Below are 20,619 nucleotides of genomic sequence, written 5' to 3'. Positions count from 1 at the left end.
AACAGAAGGCTCCAGAGAGGCTCTAACCTGGTTATAGAGGGGAACAGAAGGCACTAACCTGGTTATAGAGGGGAACAGAAGGCTCTAACTTGGTTATAGAGGGGGATAGACGACTCCAGAGAGGCTCTAACCTGGTTACAGAGGGGAACAGAAGGCTCTAACCTGGTTATAGAGGGGAGCAGACGACTCCAGAGAGGCTCTAACCTGGTTATAGAGGGGAACAGAAGGCTCTAACCTGGTTATAGAGGGGAACAGAAGGCTCTAACCTGGTTATAGAGGGGAACAGAAGGCTCCAGAGAGGCTCTAACCTGGTTATAGAGAGGAACAGAAGGCTCCAGAGGGGCTCTAACCTGGTTATAGAGGGGAACAGAAGGCACTAACCTGGTTATAGAGGGGAACAGAAGGCTCTAACTTGGTTATAGAGGGGGATAGACGACTCCAGAGAGGCTCTAACCTGGTTATAGAGGGGAACAGAAGGCTCCAGAGGCTCTAACCTGGTTACAGAGGGGAACAGAAGGCTTCAGAGAGGCTCTAACCTGGTTATAGAGGGGAACAGAAGGCTCCAGAGAGGCTCTAACCTGGTTATAGAGAGGAACAGAAGGCTCCAGAGAGGCTCTAACCTGGTTATAGAGGGGAACAGAAGGCACTAACCTGGTTATAGAGGGGAACAGAAGGCTCTAACTTGGTTATAGAGGGGGATAGACGACTCCAGAGAGGCTCTAACCTGGTTACAGAGGGGAACAGAAGGCTCTAACCTGGTTATAGAGGGGAGCAGACGACTCCAGAGAGGCTCTAACCTGGTTATAGAGGGGAACAGAAGGCTCTAACCTGGTTATAGAGAGGAACAGAAGGCTCCAGAGAGGCTCTAACCTGGTTATAGAGAGGAACAGAAGGCACTAACCTGGTTATAGAGAGGAACAGAAGGCTCCAGAGAGGCTCTAACCTGGTTATAGAGGGGAACAGAAGGCACTAACCTGGTTATAGAGGAGAACAGAAGGCTCTAACTTGGTTATAGAGGGGGATAGACGACTCCAGAGAGGCTCTAACCTGGTTACAGAGGGGAACAGAAGGCTCTAACCTGGTTATAGAGGGGAGCAGACGACTCCAGAGAGGCTCTAACCTGGTTACAGAGGGGAACAGAAGGCTCTAACCTGGTTATAAAGGGGAACAGAAGGCTCTAACCTGGTTATAGAGGGGAACAGAAGGCACTAACCTGGTTATAGAGGGGAACAGAAGGCACTAACCTGGTTATAGAGGGGAACAGAAGGCTCTAACTTGGTTATAGAGGGGAACAGAAGGCTCTAACCTGGTTATAGAGAGGAACAGAAGGCTCCAGAGGGGCTCTAACCTGGTTATAGAGAGGAACATAAGGCTCCAGAGAGGCTCTAACCTGGTTATAGAGAGGAACAGAAGGCTCTAACCTGGTTATAGAGAGGAACAGAAGGCTCTAACCTGGTTATAGAGGGGAACAGAAGGCTCTAACCTGGTTATAGAGGGGAGCAGACGACTCCAGAGAGGCTCTAACCTGGTTATAGAGGGGAACAGAAGGCTCTAACCTGGTTACAGAGGGGAACAGAAGGCTCTAACCTGGTTATAGAGGGGAACAGAAGGCTCTAACCTGGTTATAGAGAGGAACAGAAGGCTCCAGAGAGGCTCTAACCTGGTTATAGAGAGGAACAGAAGGCTCCAGAGGGGCTCTAACCTGGTTATAGTGGGGAACAGAAGGCACTAACCTGGTTATAGAGGGGGATAGACAACTCCAGAGAGGCTCTAACCTGGTTACAGAGGGGAACAGAAGGCTTCAGAGAGGCTCTAACCTGGTTATAGAGGGGAACAGAAGGCTCTAACCTGGTTATAGAGAGGAACAGAAGGCTCCAGAGAGGCTCTAACCTGGTTATAGAGAGGAACAGAAGGCTCCAGAGAGGCTCTAAGCTGGTTATAGAGAGGAACAGAAGGCTCCAGAGAGGCTCTAACCTGGTTATAGAGAGGAACAGAAGGCTCCAGAGAGGCTCTAACCTGGTTATAGAGGGGAACAGAAGGCTCCAGAGAGGCTCTAACCTGGTTATAGAGGGGAACAGAAGGCACTAACCTGGTTATAGAGGGGAACAGAAGGCTCTAACTTGGTTATAGAGAGGAACAGAAGGCTCCAGAGAGGCTCTAACCTGGTTATAGAGGGGAACAGAAGGCTCTAACCTGGTTATAGAGGGGAACAGAAGGCTCTAACCTGGTTATAGAGGGGAACAGAAGGCTCTAACCTGGTTATAGAGGGGAACAGAAGGCTCTAACCTGGTTATAGAGGGGAACAGAAGGCTCTAACCTGGTTATAGGAGGGGAACAGAAGGCTCTAACCTGGTTATAGAGGGGAACAGAAAGCTCCAGAGAGGCTCTAACCTGGTTATAGTGGGGAACAGAAGGCTCCAGAGAGGCTCTAACCTGGTTATAGAGGGGAACAGAAGGCTCTAACCTGGTTATAGAGGGGAACAGAAGGCTCTAACCTGGTTATAGAGGGGAACAGAAGGCTCTAACCTGGTTACAGAGGGGAACAGAAGGCTCTAACCTGGTTACAGAGGGGAACAGAAGGCTCTAACCTGGTTATAGAGGGGAACAGAAGGCTCTAACCTGGTTATAGAGGGGAACAGAAAGCTCCAGAGAGGCTCTAACCTGGTTATAGAGGGGAACAGAAGGCTCCAGAGAGGCTCTAACCTGGTTATAGAGAGGAACAGAAGGCTCCAGAGAGGCTCTAACGTGGTTATAGAGAGGAACAGAAGGCACTAACCTGGTTATAGAGAGGAACAGAAGGCTCTAACCTGGTTATAGAGGGGAACAGAAGGCTCTAACCTGGTTATAGAGGGGAACAGAAGGCTCTAACCTGGTTATAGAGGGGAACAGAAGGCTCTAACCTGGTTATAGAGGGGAACAGAAGGCTCTAACCTAGTTATAGAGGGGAACAGAAAGCTCCAGAGAGTCTCTAACCTGGTTATAGAGGGGAACAGAAGGCACCAGAGAGGCTCTAACCTTGTTATAGAGGGGAACAGAAGGCTCCAGAGAGGCTCTAACCTGGTTATAGAGAGGAACAGAAGGCTCCAGAGAGGCTCTAACCTGGTTATAGAGGGGAACAGAAGGCTCCAGAGAGGCTCTAACCTGGTTATAGAGGGGAACAGAAGGCACTAACCTGGTTATAGAGGGGAACAGAAGGCTCTAACTTGGTTATAGAGGGGGATAGACGACTCCAGAGAGGCTCTAACCTGGTTATAGAGGGGAACAGAAGGCTCTAACCTGGTTATAGAGGGGAACAGAAGGCTCCAGAGAGGCTCTAACCTGGTTATAGAGAGGAACAGAAGGCTCCAGAGAGGCTCTAACCTGGTTATAGAGAGGAACAGAAGGCTCTAACCTGGTTATAGAGAGGAACAGAAGGCTCTAACCTGGTTATAGAGGGGAACAGAAGGCTCTAACCTGGTTAGTGTGTATGATATTGTTTTCTCTCTCTCTCTCTCTCTCTCTCTCCTAGTCTGAATGAGTCCCAAATGGCCCACTATATAGTGCACTACTTTACCCTATGGGCCCTGGTCAAAAGTAGTGCACTTTTAAGGGAATAGGGTGCTGTTCGGAATACACACTGGGAGTGTATCTAGCATTCCCATGCAGGAGGCTCAATGCTTTAGTGTGTGAGTGTGTGTGTGAGTGAGTGTGTGTTTTCACTCAACATCATAAATTATACACGGAGATATGTCTGAACCAAGGATGGGAGACAGAGGGTAAAGGACAGATAAGGTCATAGGTTGTTCTGAACATACATCCTTTCCATTCACACTAGTGCCAGTCCAGACTGGCTCAGTTCACTGCAGGTGTTCACAGCTGGTGGCTGTCAAACTTTGTTACCCATTCACCCCCCCACTCCCTTTCTCTCCCTCACTCCCCTCTCTCACTCACTCACTCCTTCATCCCCACTCCTTCATCCCCACCTCTCTCTCAATCTCTTCACCCCCCCGCCACACACACCCGTCCCCTCCTCTTTGACACCCCATCTCTCCCTCGCTCTCTCTCTCTCTCTCTCGTTTTCAGCTGTATCCAAGCGGCTGGTGCTGACCTCCAACAGCAAACCCGTTTACAACAAACCACACCCTCCCCATTCACACACACACCAGACAGCCCCCAAAAACCCCATTCCCACAGACCCAGTGAATCTTCTCTGCTGACACACGTGATGTGTGTGTACGCGTGTGTTGCCACTTTGACCTCCAACGGCTAGTTTCTGGAGTACAGCTGCCTGCGACATTACTGCTTAAATAGCAGCTAATACCTTCATGCACACACACGGTCTACTTAGCATGTGAATAGAGTGCACCCTTTAGTTCTTAGTGGATGAACAGATAACAGCCTAACGAGAGGACCAGCTAATCCAGTTATTTTAGTCCAGGTGGGGAACACTGAATGGACACACACACACCAGTGGGAAAGCTTAGCACAGTACCTTATAGTAGACTGCAGTAAAGCTGGACACTAGGGCTGGGTGCTGTCTGGAACCTCACCATATTATCACCATAGTTACAGTTGAAGTCGGAAGTTTACATACACTTAGGTCGGAGACATTAAAACTCATTTTTCAACCACTCCACAAATTTATTGTTAACAAACTATAGTTTTGGCAAGTTGGTTAGATCATCTACTTTGTGCATGACACAAGTAATTTTTCCAACAATTGTTTACAGACAGATTATTTCACTTATAATTCACTGTATCACAATTCCAGTGGGTCAGAAGTTTACATACACTAAGTTGACTGTGCCTTTAAACAGCTTGGAAGATTCCAGAAAATGTCATGGTATTAGAAGCTTCTGATAGGCTAATTGACATAATTTGAGTCAATTGGAGGTGTATCTGTGGATGTATTTCAAGGCCTACCATCAAACTCAGTGCCTCCTTGCTTGACATCATGGGAAAATCAAAAGAAATCAGCCAAGACCTCAGAAAAACCAATTGTAGACCTCCACAGGTCTGGTTCATCCTTGGGAGCAATTTCCAAACGCCTGAAGGTACCACATTCATCTGTACAAACAAAAGTACACAAGTATAGGCCGCTCAGCAAGGAAGAAGCTACTGCTCCAAAACTGCCATAAAAAAGCCAGACTACGGTTTGCAACTGCACATGAGGACAAAGACTGTACTTTTTGGAGAAATGTCCTCTGGTCTGATGAAACAAAAATATAACTGTTTGGCCATAATGACCATCGTTATGTTTGGAGGAAAAAGGGGGATGCTTGCAAGCCGAAGAACACCATCCCAAACGTGAAGCACGGTAGTGGCAGCATCATGTTGTGGGGGTGCTTTGCTGCAGGAGGGATTGGTGCACTTCACAAAATAGATGGCATCATGAGGAGGTAAATGATGTGGATATATTGAAGCAACATCTCAAGACATCAGTCAGGAAGTTAAAGCTTGGTCGCAAATGGGTCTTCCAAATGGACAATGACCCCAAGCATACTTCCAAAGTTGTGGCAAAATGGCTTAAGGACAACAAAGTCAAGGTATTGGAGTGGCCATCACAAAGCCCTGACCTCAATCCTATAGAACATTTATGGGCAGAACTGAAAAAGCGTGTGCGAACAAGGAGGCCTACAAACCTGACTCAGTTACACCAGCTCTGTCAGGAGGAATGGGCCAAAATTTACCCAACTTATAGTGGGAAGCTGGTGGAAGGCTACCCGAAACGTTTGACCCAAGTTAAACAATTTAAAGGCAATGCTACCAAATACTAATTGCGTGTATGTAAACTTCTGACCCACTGGGAATGTGATGAAAGCAATAAAAGCTTAAATAAATCATTCTCTCTAATAATATTCTGACATTTCACATTCTTAAAATAAAGTGGTGATCGTAACTGACCTAAGACAGGGAATTTTTACTAGGATTAAATGTCAGGAATTGTGAAAAACTGAGTTCAAATGTATTTGGCTAAGGTGTATGTAAACTTCCGACTTCAACTGTATATCGGCAGCTATATCTGTATCTGCAGCTATATCTATATCTGCATCTATACCTGCATCTGCATCTATACCTGCATCTACATCTATACCTGCATCTACATCTATACCTGCATCTACATCTATACCTGCATCTACATCTACACCTGCATCTACATCTACATCTACACCTGCATCTACATCTACACCTGCATCTACATCTACACCTGCATCTACATCTGCATCTATATCTACATCTATATCTACGTCTATATCTGCAAGTGCAAGTGCATCTACATCTATATTTGCATCTACATCTATATCTGCATCTACATCTATATCTGCATCTGCAGCTATATCTGCATCTGCAGCTATATCTACGTCTGCATCTACAGCTGTATCTGCAGCTATATCTGCATCTGCAGCTATATCTGCATCTATATCTGCATCTATATCTGCATCTACATCTATATCTGCATCTACATCTACGTCTATGTCTGCATCTATATCTACATCTACATCTATATCTGCATCTACGTCTATGTCTGCATCTATATCTGCATCTATATCTATATCTGCATCTATATCTATATCTGCATCTATATCTATATCTGCATCACAAACGGCACCCTATTCCCTTCATAGTGCACTAAGTTTAACCGGGGCTCTATATACTAGAAAGGAAATAGAGTGCCGTTTGGGACAAAACCGATGACTGTTGCTGTGGTTTTGAAACAAGAGAGAGAGAGAACGACAGAAACAGAGAGTGAGAGAGAAACAGAGTTGGAACAAAGGACACAGTTTGTCTGCTGCTGCATTCACTCTCTCTCTCTCTCGCAATGCAGGCACACTCTCTTACCGTGCAGTCCATTGCAGGGTGGCTCTCTTCTCTCCTCTGAAGTGTGCTGTCCATTCCTGATTCCACTGCCACAGACATTTACACACACACACATCCACACACACTGCCCAGATACGGGTAATCCACACCCTCCTAACAATTACTGTTTGCACGTGTGTTGTTCAGTCACAATATAGATCGTTCATACACACACACGTGTGTATGCCAGGTCCGAACACACAAACCCACAGTCCAATAGGTCCAGCCCAAACAGTAGTCCCCCAATTACAATCCACAGAATTTTTGATAGAAGAAGAGCTGCGACGAACACACTACACCAGCGCTCCAGCACTGTACCGTCAACAGAACAGCTAACACACTACACCAGCACTGTACCGTCAACAGAACAGCTAACACACTACACCAGCACTGTACCGTCAACAGAACAGCTAACACACTACACCAGCACTGTACCGTCAACAGAACAGCTAACACACTACACCAGCACTGTACCGTCAACAGAACAGCTAACACACTACACCAGCACTGTACCGTCAACAGAACAGCTAACACACTACACCAGCACTGTACCGTCAACAGAACAGCTAACACACTACACCAGCACTGTACCGTCAACAGAACAGCTAACACACTACACCAGCACTGTACCGTCTACAGAACAGCTAACACACTACACCAGCACTGTACCGTCAACAGAACAGCGAACACACTACACCAGCACTGTACCGTCAACAGAACAGCTAACACACTACACCAGCACTGTACCGTCAACAGAACAGCTAACACACTGACACTGCAGCGTGCCGGTTTGAATTTGAAAACACACTGACGCTTCGGCAACAGTTACCGGGTTAAAGCCACACCTCCCACTGTACACCACCTCCCTCCCTCCTGGCTGTTGCTAGGTAACTACTGCTAGGTAACTACCCCGCTAGCTAGGTAACTACACCGCTAGCTAGGTAACTACACCGCTAGCTAGGTAACTACCTACCGCTACCGCTCGCTAGGTAACTACCGCTAGGTAACTTAGGTAACTACCGCTAGGTAACTACCGCTACCGCTCGCTAGTTAACTACCGCTAGGTAACTGTTCAGCTGGGCCGTTCTCTAGCGGTGACATCAGATATATTGAGTCTCGCATTGCAACCACGCTGATCTCTATGTTACTTTGTAACCATAACATTGATAAGATTCCTGCAAAATTATCTGCTTTTCATAGACAAGTATTCATTGCGTGGTCGTTAATATATAAACATAATTTTTCCCAGCATAGGTATTTCATTTGGAACAATAAGGACATTTTGTATAGAAACAAGTCTTTATGTTTTAAGAACTGGTTCACTAATCATATCCTGCTGGTAAGTCAACTTTTTAACGCAGAAGGATTGTTACTCAATTATGAGGAATTTTTATCTCGTTGCAATATCCCTGTCACACCCTAGAGAGTTCGTCATAGTCTTTGATGCTATTCCATCTGGAACTCTCATGTTATTGAGAGGTGTAGCCAGACCTCACCTTCTTGACCTACCCTCGCTTAACTGCATTAACTCTCCAATAGGGAAAATATGTTTCTCCTTGCTTCCTCAGAACAACAGATCTATTCGTGCTTTATTTCAAAGGGATATTGTATCCATTCCTTATGTCACAAGTTACTAGAATACATTGGTCACTAATATCTGTTGGAAAAAAAGTCTGGTTATTATCACACAAATACCTGCTTGTTAACAAGGTCAAAGAGGTCTCTTTCAGAATGATACAGAAGTATTACCCTGCCAATCACTACCTGAAGAAACTTAAAAAGACATTAACATTGATTATACTTTTACACTCTTCCATGTTTTCTAGAATGAATTCGAGCAGTACATTAAGACCATTCTACATTCTTCTAATAAGAAACCTGTTAAAACAATTCATGTGTGTTTTGCGTTTTTGTATAATCTGTAATTTGTTGTACCCCCTAGCATATGCTATCGTTGTCTATTTATGTATTTACTGTATGTATACAGACTTTTCTACATTGGTAATACATTTTTTTTTTACTTCAATAATAAAAGATAAAAAAAAAAAAAAATTTAAAAACACACGCTCATCGCTAACTCTTTCTTTTCATCTTTTCATCTGCTCTCTCTCTCCCTGCCTCACTCTTCAGCATTTCAGCCTATCCTCATGGAGACACAGAGAGGGGTGGGGTTAGCGGCATTTCAGCCTATCCTCATGGAGACACAGAGAGGGGTGGGGTTAGCGGCATTTCAGCCTATCCTCATGGAGACACAGAGAGGGGTGGGGTTAGCGGCATTTCAGCCTATCCTCATGGAGACACAGAGAGGGGTGGGGTTAGCGGCATTTCAGCCTATCCTCATGGAGACACAGAAAGGGGGTGGGGTTAGAGGAAAAGTCAGTTCTTGCAGTAAAAAAACAACCACACAGAAGCTAAACAGCAGGTTGTTAACAATAAAGTGAATCAATGATTGTAAAGGAAACAGGAAATAGAAAGACTCATTATATTATAGGGAAGTGAGGAGTCTCACAGCTCACTACTTCCTGGAAGTACCAGCATGCAGGTCTTGTCTACACAGGCTGTTCTGGTTACTAACATTGTAAATAAGAATTTGATCTTGGTCAAATAAATGTTAAAACAAATGTACTTCTAGGACTTCTAAGACAGTAGCAAGACTACTGACTAGGATTTAGTTTTTTAGTATTCCCTTAACACACACACGCTGTAATACTGGTACATGTCAGACCAGACCAACAGAGAACCTTATTTATGTTACTGAAGGACAGACCAACAGAGAACCATCTTATTTATGTTATTATAGGACAGACAAACAGAGGTCTGGGGTCTGCTCACCAACCAAGAATTCACAAAATAGGACAAACACCAAATTGAGACTCTGCAGGCAGAATTCTGCTAAATATCGTCTGTGTAAAACACCAAATAATGCATGCAGAGCAGAATTAGGCCGATACCCGCTAACTATCAAAATCCAGAAAAGAGAAGTTAAATTCTATAACCACCTAAAAGGAAGAGATTCCCAAACCTTCCATAACAAATCCATCACCTACAGAGAGATGAACCTGGAGAAGAGTCCCCTAAGCAAGCTGGTCCTGGGGCTCTGTTCACAAACACAAACACACCCCACAGAGCCCCAGGACAGCAGCACAATTACACCCAACCAAATCATGAGAAAAGTAAAAGATAATTACTTGAAGCATTGGAAAAAATTCACTCAAAAAAACTGAGTAAACTAGAATGCTGTTTGGCCCTAAACAGAGTACACAGTGGCAGAATATCTGACTATTGTGACTGACCCAAACTTAAAACTTCTCAGGGCTGCGTGGGACGCTACCGTCCCACCCACGGTTCATACTATTCAACAGTCAGTGAAAAATCAGAGCGCCAAATTCAAAACAACAAAATGTCATAATTCAAAGTTCTCAAACATACAACTATTTTACACCATTTTAAAGATAAACCTCTCCTTAATCCAACCACATTGTCCGATTTCAAAAAGGCTTTACGGAGAAAGCATAAAGTTAGATTATGTTAGGACAGTGCCAACACAAGAAAAACCACACAGCCATTTTTCAAGCAGGAGAGGGGTCACAAAAACCATAAATACAGCTAAAATTAAGCACTAACCTTTGACGATCTTCATCAGATGACAGTCCTAGGACTCAATGTTACACAATACATGTATGTTTTGTTCTATAAAGTTCATATTTATATCCAAAAACCCCATTTTACATTGGCGCGTGATGTTCAGAAAATACTTTTCCTCCAAAACTGCCGGTGGATCAGCACAACAATTTACAAAAATACTCATACTAAACGTTTATAAAATATTAAACTGTTATTCAAAGAATTATAGATAAACATCTCCTTTATGCAACCGCTGTGACAGATTTCAAAAAAGCTTCACGGGGAAAGCACACTTTGCAATAATCTGAGTACTGCGCTCAGAAACATACACCAGGCAATACAGATACCCGCCATTTTGGAGTCATCTAAAATCATAAATAGCATTATAAATATTCACTTACCTTTGATGATCTTCATCAGAAGGCACTTCCAGGAATCCCAGGTCCACAATAAATGTTGTTTTGTTCGATAAAGTCCATAATTTATGTCCAAATACCTCCTTGTTGTTAGCGCGTTCAGTAAGCTACTCCAAATGTAGGAACCGCGCCCAAAATTTCATGACGAAAGTCAAAAAAAGTTATATTTACGTTCGTTCGTTGAAACATGTCAAACGTTGTATAGCATCAATCTTTAGTGCCTTTTCAACATAAAACTTCAATAATATTCCAACCGGACGATTCCAATGTCTTGAAAAACGTTATGGAACACAGTACCTCATCACGTGAACACGCGCCACAAAACTCATGTCATTTTCTGAGTCACCAACTTCCCGGCCTTCTTGTTTGCTCTGTGTTCACCGCAAAAGCCTGAAACTAGGTTCTAAAGACTGTTGACATCTAGTGGAATGAACCCTAAGTCACTGTGTGTTAGATAGGCAATGACTTGAAAAGACTACAAGCATCAGATTTCCCACTTCCTGGTTGGATTTTTCTCAGGTTTTTGCCTGCCATATGAGTTCTGTTATACTCACAGACATCATTCAAACAGTTTTAGAAACGTCAGAGTGTTTTCTATCCAAATCTACTAATAATATGCAAATATTTGACTGGGCCCGAGTATTAGGCAGTTTACTCTGGGCACATTTTTCATCCGAAATCAAAACTACTGCCCCCTATACCTTGACAGGTTAAGGAAAGCTTTGACTATGTACAGACTCAGTGAGCATAGCCTTGCTATTGAGAAAGGCCGCTGTAGGCAGACCTGGCTCTCAAGAGAAGACAGGCTATGTGCACACTGCCCACAAAATGAGGTGGAAACTGAGCTGTAGTTCCTAACCTCGTGCCAAATGTATGACCATATTAGAGACACATATTTCCATCAGATTACACAGACCCACAAAGAATTTGAAAACAAACCCAATCTTGCTGCCGTGTGCCATCACAGCAGCAAGATTTGAGCTGTTGCCACAAGAAAAGGGCAACCAGTGAAGAACAAACACCATTTTAATTACAACACATATTTATGTTTATTTATTTTCCCTTTTGTACTTTAACTATAACATTTAAATATGACATTTGAAATGTCTGTATTATTTTGCAAGTGTAATGTTTACTGTTAATTTTTCTATTGTTTATTTCACTTTTATTTATGATCTATTTCACTTGCTTTGGCAATGTAAACATATGTTTTCCATGCCAATAAAGCCCTTTGAATTGAATTGAGAGAGAGAGAGAGAGAGAGAGAGACAGAGAGACAGAGAGAGAGAGAGTGAAAGGGTGAGAGAGAGAGAGAGAGAGAGAGAAATAAGGTATAGAGATTAAGAGAGAACATCCAGTCTTGCCATGCATACCAATTACTCCCCATGCCAATGGCAAACACGCAGGACCTAAGCTGCTTGAGTCAGGGTTAGCTGCTGGGGAGGAGAGACACTGTGAGGGAGAGACACATGGGCTTACACCTGTACAGGTACACACCCGGGCCGAGTCTACGGGTACACACCTGGACCGAGTCTACGGGTACACACCTGGGCCGAGTCTACGGGCACACACCCGGGCCGAGTCTACGGGCACACACCCGGGCCGAGTCGACGGGCACACACCCGGGCCGAGTCGACGGGCACACACCCGGGCCGAGTCGACGGGCACACACCCGGGCCGAGTCGACGGGCACACACCCGGGCCGAGTCTACGGGCACACACCCGGGCCGAGTCTACGGGCACACACCCGGGCCGAGTCTACGGGCACACACCCGGGCCGAGTCTAAAGGCACACACCCGGGCCGAGTCTACAGGCACACACCCGGGCCGAGTCTACAGGCACACACCCGGGCCGAGTCTACAGGCACACACCCGGGCCGAGTCTACAGGCACACACCCGGGCCGAGTCTACAGGCACACACCCGGGCCGAGTCTACAGGCACACACCCGGGCCGAGTCTACAGGCACACACCCGGGCCGAGTCTACAGGCACTGTGGGAGACACATGGGCTGTTATACACCTGGGTTGTATTCATTATTGTAAAAAGTTTTGCAATTGAAAAGGAAGTGGAGTATTTCTTATTAGATTAATTCAGGAGTCTCCCTCCGTGTTTCAGTCTGTTTTCTTCCATTTGATTCCTAATGATCACAACCCTGAGTTGCATTCAGGCGAAGGTAAAGTCATTCTGCCATTACAATAGAAGGTGATGTCAGAGTGAAGCTGTACTTACATGTACTGCTGGCTGTGTAGACATCTAGGAGGTTAGCTGGCTATGCTACAAACACTGCTACTACACCTGTCCTTCTTTCTCTCTGGTGTGTTAGGGGTTCAGAACATGTGGAGGAGGGCACACTGGCGCCACTTGTGGCAGCTTTATGTAACTGCACTTAAACAGAATACCTGCCTATGGGCCAGATTGAGGCACACCTGAGTTAACCAAGCTTTATTTTGAAACCAATATTGTTCATACCTTCACATCTGAATGGTTTCAGAGACTTTCTTGATGAAATGGTACAAGCCTATGCACAAATAAAGAAAGAGAAAGCCCATTGCACAGCGGTACGTTCATCCTGGTGCTGGTTTTGGCAGAACAACCAGTATTCACAAACAAGAGTAAAAACCCACACACTACAAACCACAGGCTGAAAATAATAACAGCTGCTATGGATCTATCTGTCTCCCTGACCTGTCTGTCTCTGTCTCCCTGACCTGTCTGTCTCTGTCTCCCTGACCTGTCTGTCTCTGTCTCCCTGACCTGTCTGTCTCTGTCTCCCTGACCTGTCTGTATCTGTCTCCCTGACCTGTCTGTCTCTGTCTCCCTGACCTGTCTGTATCTGTCTCCCTGACCTGTCTGTCTCTGTCTCCCTGACCTGTCTGTATCTGTCTCCCTGACCTGTCTGTCTCTGTCTCCCTGACCTGTCTGTCTCTGTCTCCCTGACCTGTCTGTCTCTGTCTCCCTGACCTGTCTGTCTCTGTCTCCCTGACCTGTCTGTCTCTGTCTCCCTGACCTGTCTGTATCTGTCTCCCTGACCTGTCTGTCTCTGTCTCCCTGACCTGTCTGTCTCTGTCTCCCTGACCTGTCTGTCTCTGTCTCCCTGACCTGTCTGTCTCTGTCTCCCTGACCTGTCTGTCTCTGTCTCCCTGACCTGTCTGTATCTGTCTCCCTGACCTGTCTGTCTCTGTCTCCCTGACCTGTCTGTATCTGTCTCCCTGACCTGTCTGTCTCTGTCTCCCTGACCTGTCTGTCTCTGTCTCCCTGACCTGTCTGTCTCTGTCTCCCTGACCTGTCTGTCTCTGTCTCCCTGACATGTCTGTCTCTGTCTCCCTGACCTGTCTGTCTCTGTCTCCCTGACCTGTCTGTCTCTGTCTCCCTGACCTGTCTGTCTCTGTCTCCCTGACCTGTCTGTCTCTGTCTCCCTGGCATGTCTGACTCTGTCTCCCTGGCCTGTCTGTCTCTGTCTCCCTGACCTGTCTGTCTGGCTTCCTATCCTGTCTGTCTCTGTCTCCCTGGCCTGTCTGACTCTGTCTCCCTGACCTGTCTGTCTCTGTCTGCCTGGCCTATCTGTCTCTGTCTCCCTGACCTGTCTGTCTCTGTCTCCCTGACCTGTCTGTCTCTGTCTCCCTGACATGTCTGTCTCTGTCTCCCTGACCTGTCTGTCTCTGTCTCCCTGACCTGTCTGTCTCTGTCTCCCTGACCTGTCTGACTCTGTCTCCCTGACCTGTCTGTCTCTGTCTCCCTGACCTGTCTGTCTCTGTCTCCCTGACCTGTCTGACTCTGTCTCCCTGACCTGTCTGACTCTGTCTCCCTGACCTGTCTGTCTCTGTCTCCCTGGCCTATCTGTCTCTGTCTCCCTGGCCTGTCTGTCTCTGTCTCCCTGACCTGTCTGTCTCTGTCTCCCTGACATGTCTGTCTCTGTCTCCCTGACCTGTCTGACTGGCTTCCTATCCTGTCTGTCTCTGTCTCCCTGGCCTGTCTGACTCTGTCTCCCTGACCTGTCTGACTGGCTTCCTATCCTGTCTGTCTCTGTCTCCCTGGCCTATCTGTCTCTGTCTCCCTGGCCTATCTGTCTCTGTCTCCCTGGCCTATCTGTCTCTGTCTCCCTGACCTGTCTGTCTCTGTCTCCTTGAATGTGACTGATATCCTCTCTCCTTCTCAAGACCATCTATATTTCCACGGCTGACCATCCAAAATGCAAGCTGTGCACCAACCCTGATCCCATCCATGACTTCTGATCTGTCTTGATACTGTATCCCATTTATTGATTTATTTTGTTTTCTTGAATTTCCTGATGTATACGCAATTCAGCTTTTAGCTGCTATGTATACTGGATTAAACTAAACTAATCCACACTCAGTACATAGCAACAGGTAGCCAAGAGGTTAGAGAGGTGGACCAGAAGGTTGTCAGTTCAAATCCCAGACCAGGTATAATGAACTACTGGGTTCAGATCCCAGACCAGGTATAATGAACTACTGGGTTCAGATCCCAGACCAGGTATAATGAACTACTGGGTTCAGATCCCAGACCAGGTATAATGAACTACTGGGTTCAGATCCCAGACCAGGCATAGTGAACTACTGGGTTCAGATCCCAGACCAGGCATAGTGAACTACTGGGTTCAGATCCCAGACCAAGCATAGTGAACTACTGGGTTCAGATCCCAGACGAGGAATAATGAACTACTAGGATCAGATCCCAGACCAGGTAGTATGAACTACTGGGTTCAGATCCCAGACCAGGCATAATGAACTACTAGGTTCAGATCCCAGACCAGGTAGTATGAACTACTGGGTTCAGATCCCAGACCAGGCATAATGACCTACTGTGTTCAGATCCCAGACCAGGTATAATGACATACTGTGTTCAGATCCCAGACCAGGTATAATGAACTACTGGGTTCAGATCCCAGACCAGGTATAATGAACTACTGGGTTCAGATCCCAGACCAGGCATAATGAACTACTAGGTTCAGATCCCAGACCAGGTAGTATGAACTACTGGGTTCAGATCCCAGACCAGGCATAATGAACTACTGGGTTCAGATCCCAGACCAGGTATAATGAACTACTAGGTTCAGATCCCAGACCAGGTAGTATGAACTACTGGGTTCAGATCCCAGACCAGGTAGTATGAACTACTGGGTTCAGATCCCAGACCAGGCATAATGAACTACTGGGTTCAGATCCCAGACCAGGTAGTATGAACTACTAGGTTCAGATCCCAGACCAGGTAGTATGAACTACTGGGTTCAGATCCCAGACCAGGTAGTATGAACTACTGGGTTCAGATCCCAGACCAGGTAGTATGAACTACTGGGTTCAGATCCCAGACCAGGCATAATGAACTACTGGGTTCAGATCCCAGACCAGGTAGTATGAACTACTGGGTTCAGATCCCAGACCAGGTATAATGAACTACTGGGTTCAGATCCCAGGTGCTCACACATAGAGACAGCACACACACATCCTTGATAATGTGCAACACACACCTGGCTCTGCCAATAAGTAACTGATAGATCTCCTTACACACACACACCTAGGCAAGTGGTGATAGCTGGTGTGTGATGGAAAAAGGCTTAGAGTAAAACTGTCTTCCCAGCCACTCATCCTGTTCCATCATTAGGTGTTCAGGTCACACACAGCCTTGAGCTGTGTATGTCTCATGTCTCTCTGAGCCCTATACTACGTTTGAGGAGTTAGCAAGGTAGCTTTGGTCAACTTGGGATAACCGGTATCATGAAAATGGCTCACCTTTTAGCCAGGTACAATTCTATGGCAATGTATCCTTTAGAACTAGGGCAGGCTAACTCAGAGCTAACTGAGCCAGGACTAACCTGCTCCAGGGAAGGCTAACTCAGAGCTAACTGAGCCAGAACTAACCTGCTACGGGGCAGGCTAACTCAGAGCTAACTGAGCCAGGACTAACCTGCTCCAGGGCAGGCTAACTCAGATCTAACTGAGCCAGGACTAACCTGCTACGGGGCAGGCTAACTCAGAGCTAACTGAGCCAGGACTAACCTGCTACGGGGCAGGCTAACTCAGAGCTAACTGAGCCAGGACTAACCTGCTACGGGGCAGGCTAACTCAGAGCTAACTGAGCCAGGACTAACCTGCTACGGGGCAGGCTAACTCAGAGCTAACTGAGCCAGGACTAACCTGCTACGGGGCAGGCTAACTCAGAGCTAACTGAGCCAGGACTAACCTGCTACGGGGCAGGCTAACTCAGAGCTAACTGAGCCAGAACTAACCTGCTACGGGGCAGGCTAACTCAGAGCTAACTGAGCCAGGACTAACCTGCTCCAGGGCAGGCTAACTCAGATCTAACTGAGCCAGGACTAACCTGCTACGGGGCAGGCTAACTCAGAGCTAACTGAGCCAGGACTAACCTGCTACGGGGCAGGCTAACTCAGATCTAACTGAGCCAGGACTAACCTGCTCCAGGGCAGGCTAACTCAGATCTAACTGAGCCAGAACTCAATCTCTCTCTGCTTCTCTCTCTCCCTCCCTCTTTCGCTGTCTCTCTCTCTCTCTCTCCTCTCTCTCTCTTTTACTGTCTCTCTCTCTCTGCTTCTCTCTCTGCTTCTCTCTCTACTTCTCTCTCTGCTTCTCTCTCTGCTTCTCTCTCTGCTTCTCTCTCTGCTTCTATCTCTACTTCTCTCTCTGCTTCTCTCTCTACTTCTCTCTCTGCTTCTCTCTCTGCTTTTCTCTCTACCTCTCTCTACCTCTCTCTCTGCTTCTCTCTCTACCTCTCTCTTGGCTTCTCTCTCGGCTTCTCTCTCTCTCTGCTTCTCTCTCTCTGTAGCTATACATCGATGCCCTCTAGTGAAAAATATTAAACATAGCAGCACAGCATATTCACTGTATCATATTCCCATAAAGATGAATGAGCCCAGTAAAAGTAGAACTGCTTATAGTCAGTAGATTCATATAGAGTTGTAATGACTGACATACAGTCTCCCTATAAAACCTGTGAGCCAGCCCAGTACACATTACTGTGGCTTAGGATCTAAAGGAGGTCAAATAGACTGTCTCTCTGTCTCTCTCTCTCTCCTTCTCTCACTCCCTCACTCGGAGAGCAGTCAGACCAGCTACACTCTCAGCAACAAAGCACTGTACAAAAAAAATTCTGGACTCAAGCCACACCTTCCTAGTCATTTAATCTCACTGACAACCCTACAGGTAGAGAGAGAGAGAGAGAGAGAGAGAGAGAGAGAGAGAGAGAGAGAGAGAGAGAGAGAGAAAGAGAGAGAGAGAGAGAGAGAGAGAGAGAGAGAGAGAGAGAGAGAGGAAGAGAGAGGAGAGAGAGAGAGAACTAGAGAGAGAGAACTAGAGAGAGAGAGAGAGAAAGAGAGAGAGAGGAGAGAGAGAGAGAGAGAGAGAGAGAGAGAGAGAGAGAGAGAGAGAGAGTGTGTGTGTGGGTTGTTTGTGTGTCAGCAACACCACTAGACATGGTGATATACTGACACGGTGGAAGGAAACAAATTGTATTATCTGAAGCATTTACCACTGGGAGGCCAGAGGAAGCAATCTCTAACACACACACACACACACACACACACACACACACACACACACACACACACACACACACACACACACACACACACACACACACACACACACACACACACACACACACACACGGGGACACACACACACACTTGCTCGGAACGCCCAGAGCAATCTCCTACAGACAGGGAAGGTGAAAGAGGAAATTCGCTAATCGCCGAGGCAATGTCAGAATACAAAAACTGACTGGACTGACACACTCACGGACACACACATACACACACACACACACACACACACACACACACACACACACACACACACACACACACACACACACACACACACACACACACACACACACACACACACACACACACACACACACACACACACACACACACACACACACACACACACTCTCTCTCTCTCTCTCTCTCTCTCTCTCATTCCCTCACGCTCTCTCTCTTTCTCTCTCATGCCCTCACGCTCTCTCTCTCTCTCTCTCTCACTCTTCCTCTCTCTCTCTCTCTCTCTCTCTCTCTTTTCTCTCTGTCTGTCTGAGAGATAGTGTTCTCATACAGACTGAACAGCTTGGTAGGAAAACAACCAAACTGCCAACAATAGAACAACAACAGAACAGAATGCTAACAGAATGATCAGACATTGGGCAACACTGGTCTCAGTGGTCTAACTGGGCATGAGGACAAGGTGACCAGGCAGGGGAGAGGGAGGAAGGGAAGGAGGGACCACTGCTGGTACGTCCATTGATCGAGGCTCTCACCATTATCAGAATGATGAAATCTAAACCAGCAGAGAACTGAACACCACTATAGAGTTCTAGCCCACAAACATGGTAGAAGCAGAGGGAACGGCAGGATCTCCTGTTACTGTAGTGAGACAGCTTGATGTACCGGACACCCCCTGGACAGGACACTAGTCTATCTCCTGTTTCTGTAGTGAGACAGCTTGATGTACAGGACACCCCCTGGACAGGACACTAGTCTGTAGCAGGACCTTACCCCCAATCTTTCTCTTTAATGCTGGGTGCCAAGCACAGAAGCATCAGGTCCCAAATGATACTTGTTTTGGGTACTTTTACACCATTTTCTTCCCATATGGTAGTTACAGTCTTGTCCCATCTCTGTAACTCCCCTACGGACTCGGGAGAGGTGAAGGTCACATTGCTCGTGTAACCCGGAAGCGAGCCGCACCAATGTGTTGTAGGAAACATCGTCCAACTGGCGACCGAGGCAGCTTGCAGGCGCCCGGCCCGCCACAAGGAGTCGATAGAGCGCGATGGAACAAGGAAATCCCGGCGGGCCAAACCCTCCCCTAACCCGGACAACGCTGGGCCAAACCCTCCCCTAACCCGGATAACGCTGGGCCAAACCCTCCCCTAACCCGGATAACGCTGGGCCAAACCCTCCCCTAACCCAGACAACGCTGGGCCAAACCCTCCCCTAACCCGGATAACGCTGGGCCAAACCCTCCCCTAACCCGGACGATGTTGGGCCAATTGTGCGTCACCTCATTGGTCTCCCGGTGACACAGCCTGGGATCAAACCAGGGTCTGTAGTGATGCCTCAAGCACTGCGATGCAGTATAATATAATGTATGTTACCTTGTATGTTACCTGGTAGATGTAATATAATGTATGTTACCTGGTATGTTACCTGGTAGATGTAATATAATGTATGTTACCTGGTATGTTACCTGGTAGATGTAATATAATATATGTTACCTGGAAGATGTAATATAATATATGTTACCTGGTATGTTACCTGGTAGATGTAATATAATGTATGTTACCTTGTATGTTACCTGGAAGATGTAATATAATGTATGTTACCTGGTATGTTACCTGGTAAATGTAATATAATGAATGTTACCTGGTATGTTACCTGGTAGATGTAATATAATGTATGTTACATGGTAGACGTAATATAATGTATGTTACCTGGTATGTTACCTGGTAGATGTAATACAATGTATGTTACCTGGTAGATGTAATATAATGTATGTTACCTGGTAGATGTAATATAATGTATGTTACCTGGTAGATGTAATATAATATATGTTACCTGGTAGATGTAATATAATGTATGTTACCTGGTATGTTACCTGGTAGATGTAATATAATGTATGTTACCTGGTAGATGTAATATAATGTATGTTACCTGGTAGATGTAATATAATATATGTTACCTGGTAGATATAATATAATGTATG

The 20,619-nt window shown here is 46.2% G+C and overlaps 1 protein-coding gene across 4 annotated transcripts in view; it reads right to left on the bottom strand.

Moving 5' to 3' along the window:
- LOC123724056 (rab11 family-interacting protein 4A) overlaps positions 1–20,619 on the bottom strand; it is a 117,332-nt gene that overhangs the window by 31,867 nt on the left and 64,846 nt on the right. The window contains exon 1 of one of the 4 annotated variants that reach the window (XM_045715865.2): positions 13,109–13,207. The exons of 2 other annotated variants lie outside the window; for them this stretch is intronic. In XM_045715865.2, coding sequence (XP_045571821.1) covers positions 13,109–13,132 — 24 coding nt within the window. In that variant the 5' untranslated portion in view covers positions 13,133–13,207. Of the gene's footprint in view, positions 1–6,819; positions 7,650–13,108; positions 13,208–20,619 lie in introns of those variants that run through there. One more of the 4 variants, XM_045715864.2, reaches the window with a different exon arrangement.

The sequence above is a fragment of the Salmo salar genome, chromosome 03 (assembly GCF_965601325.2).
Source record: "Salmo salar chromosome 03, fSalSal1, whole genome shotgun sequence".
Lineage (NCBI taxonomy): Eukaryota > Metazoa > Chordata > Actinopteri > Salmoniformes > Salmonidae > Salmo > Salmo salar.
This window is presented reverse-complemented; position numbering and strand designations above follow the sequence as displayed.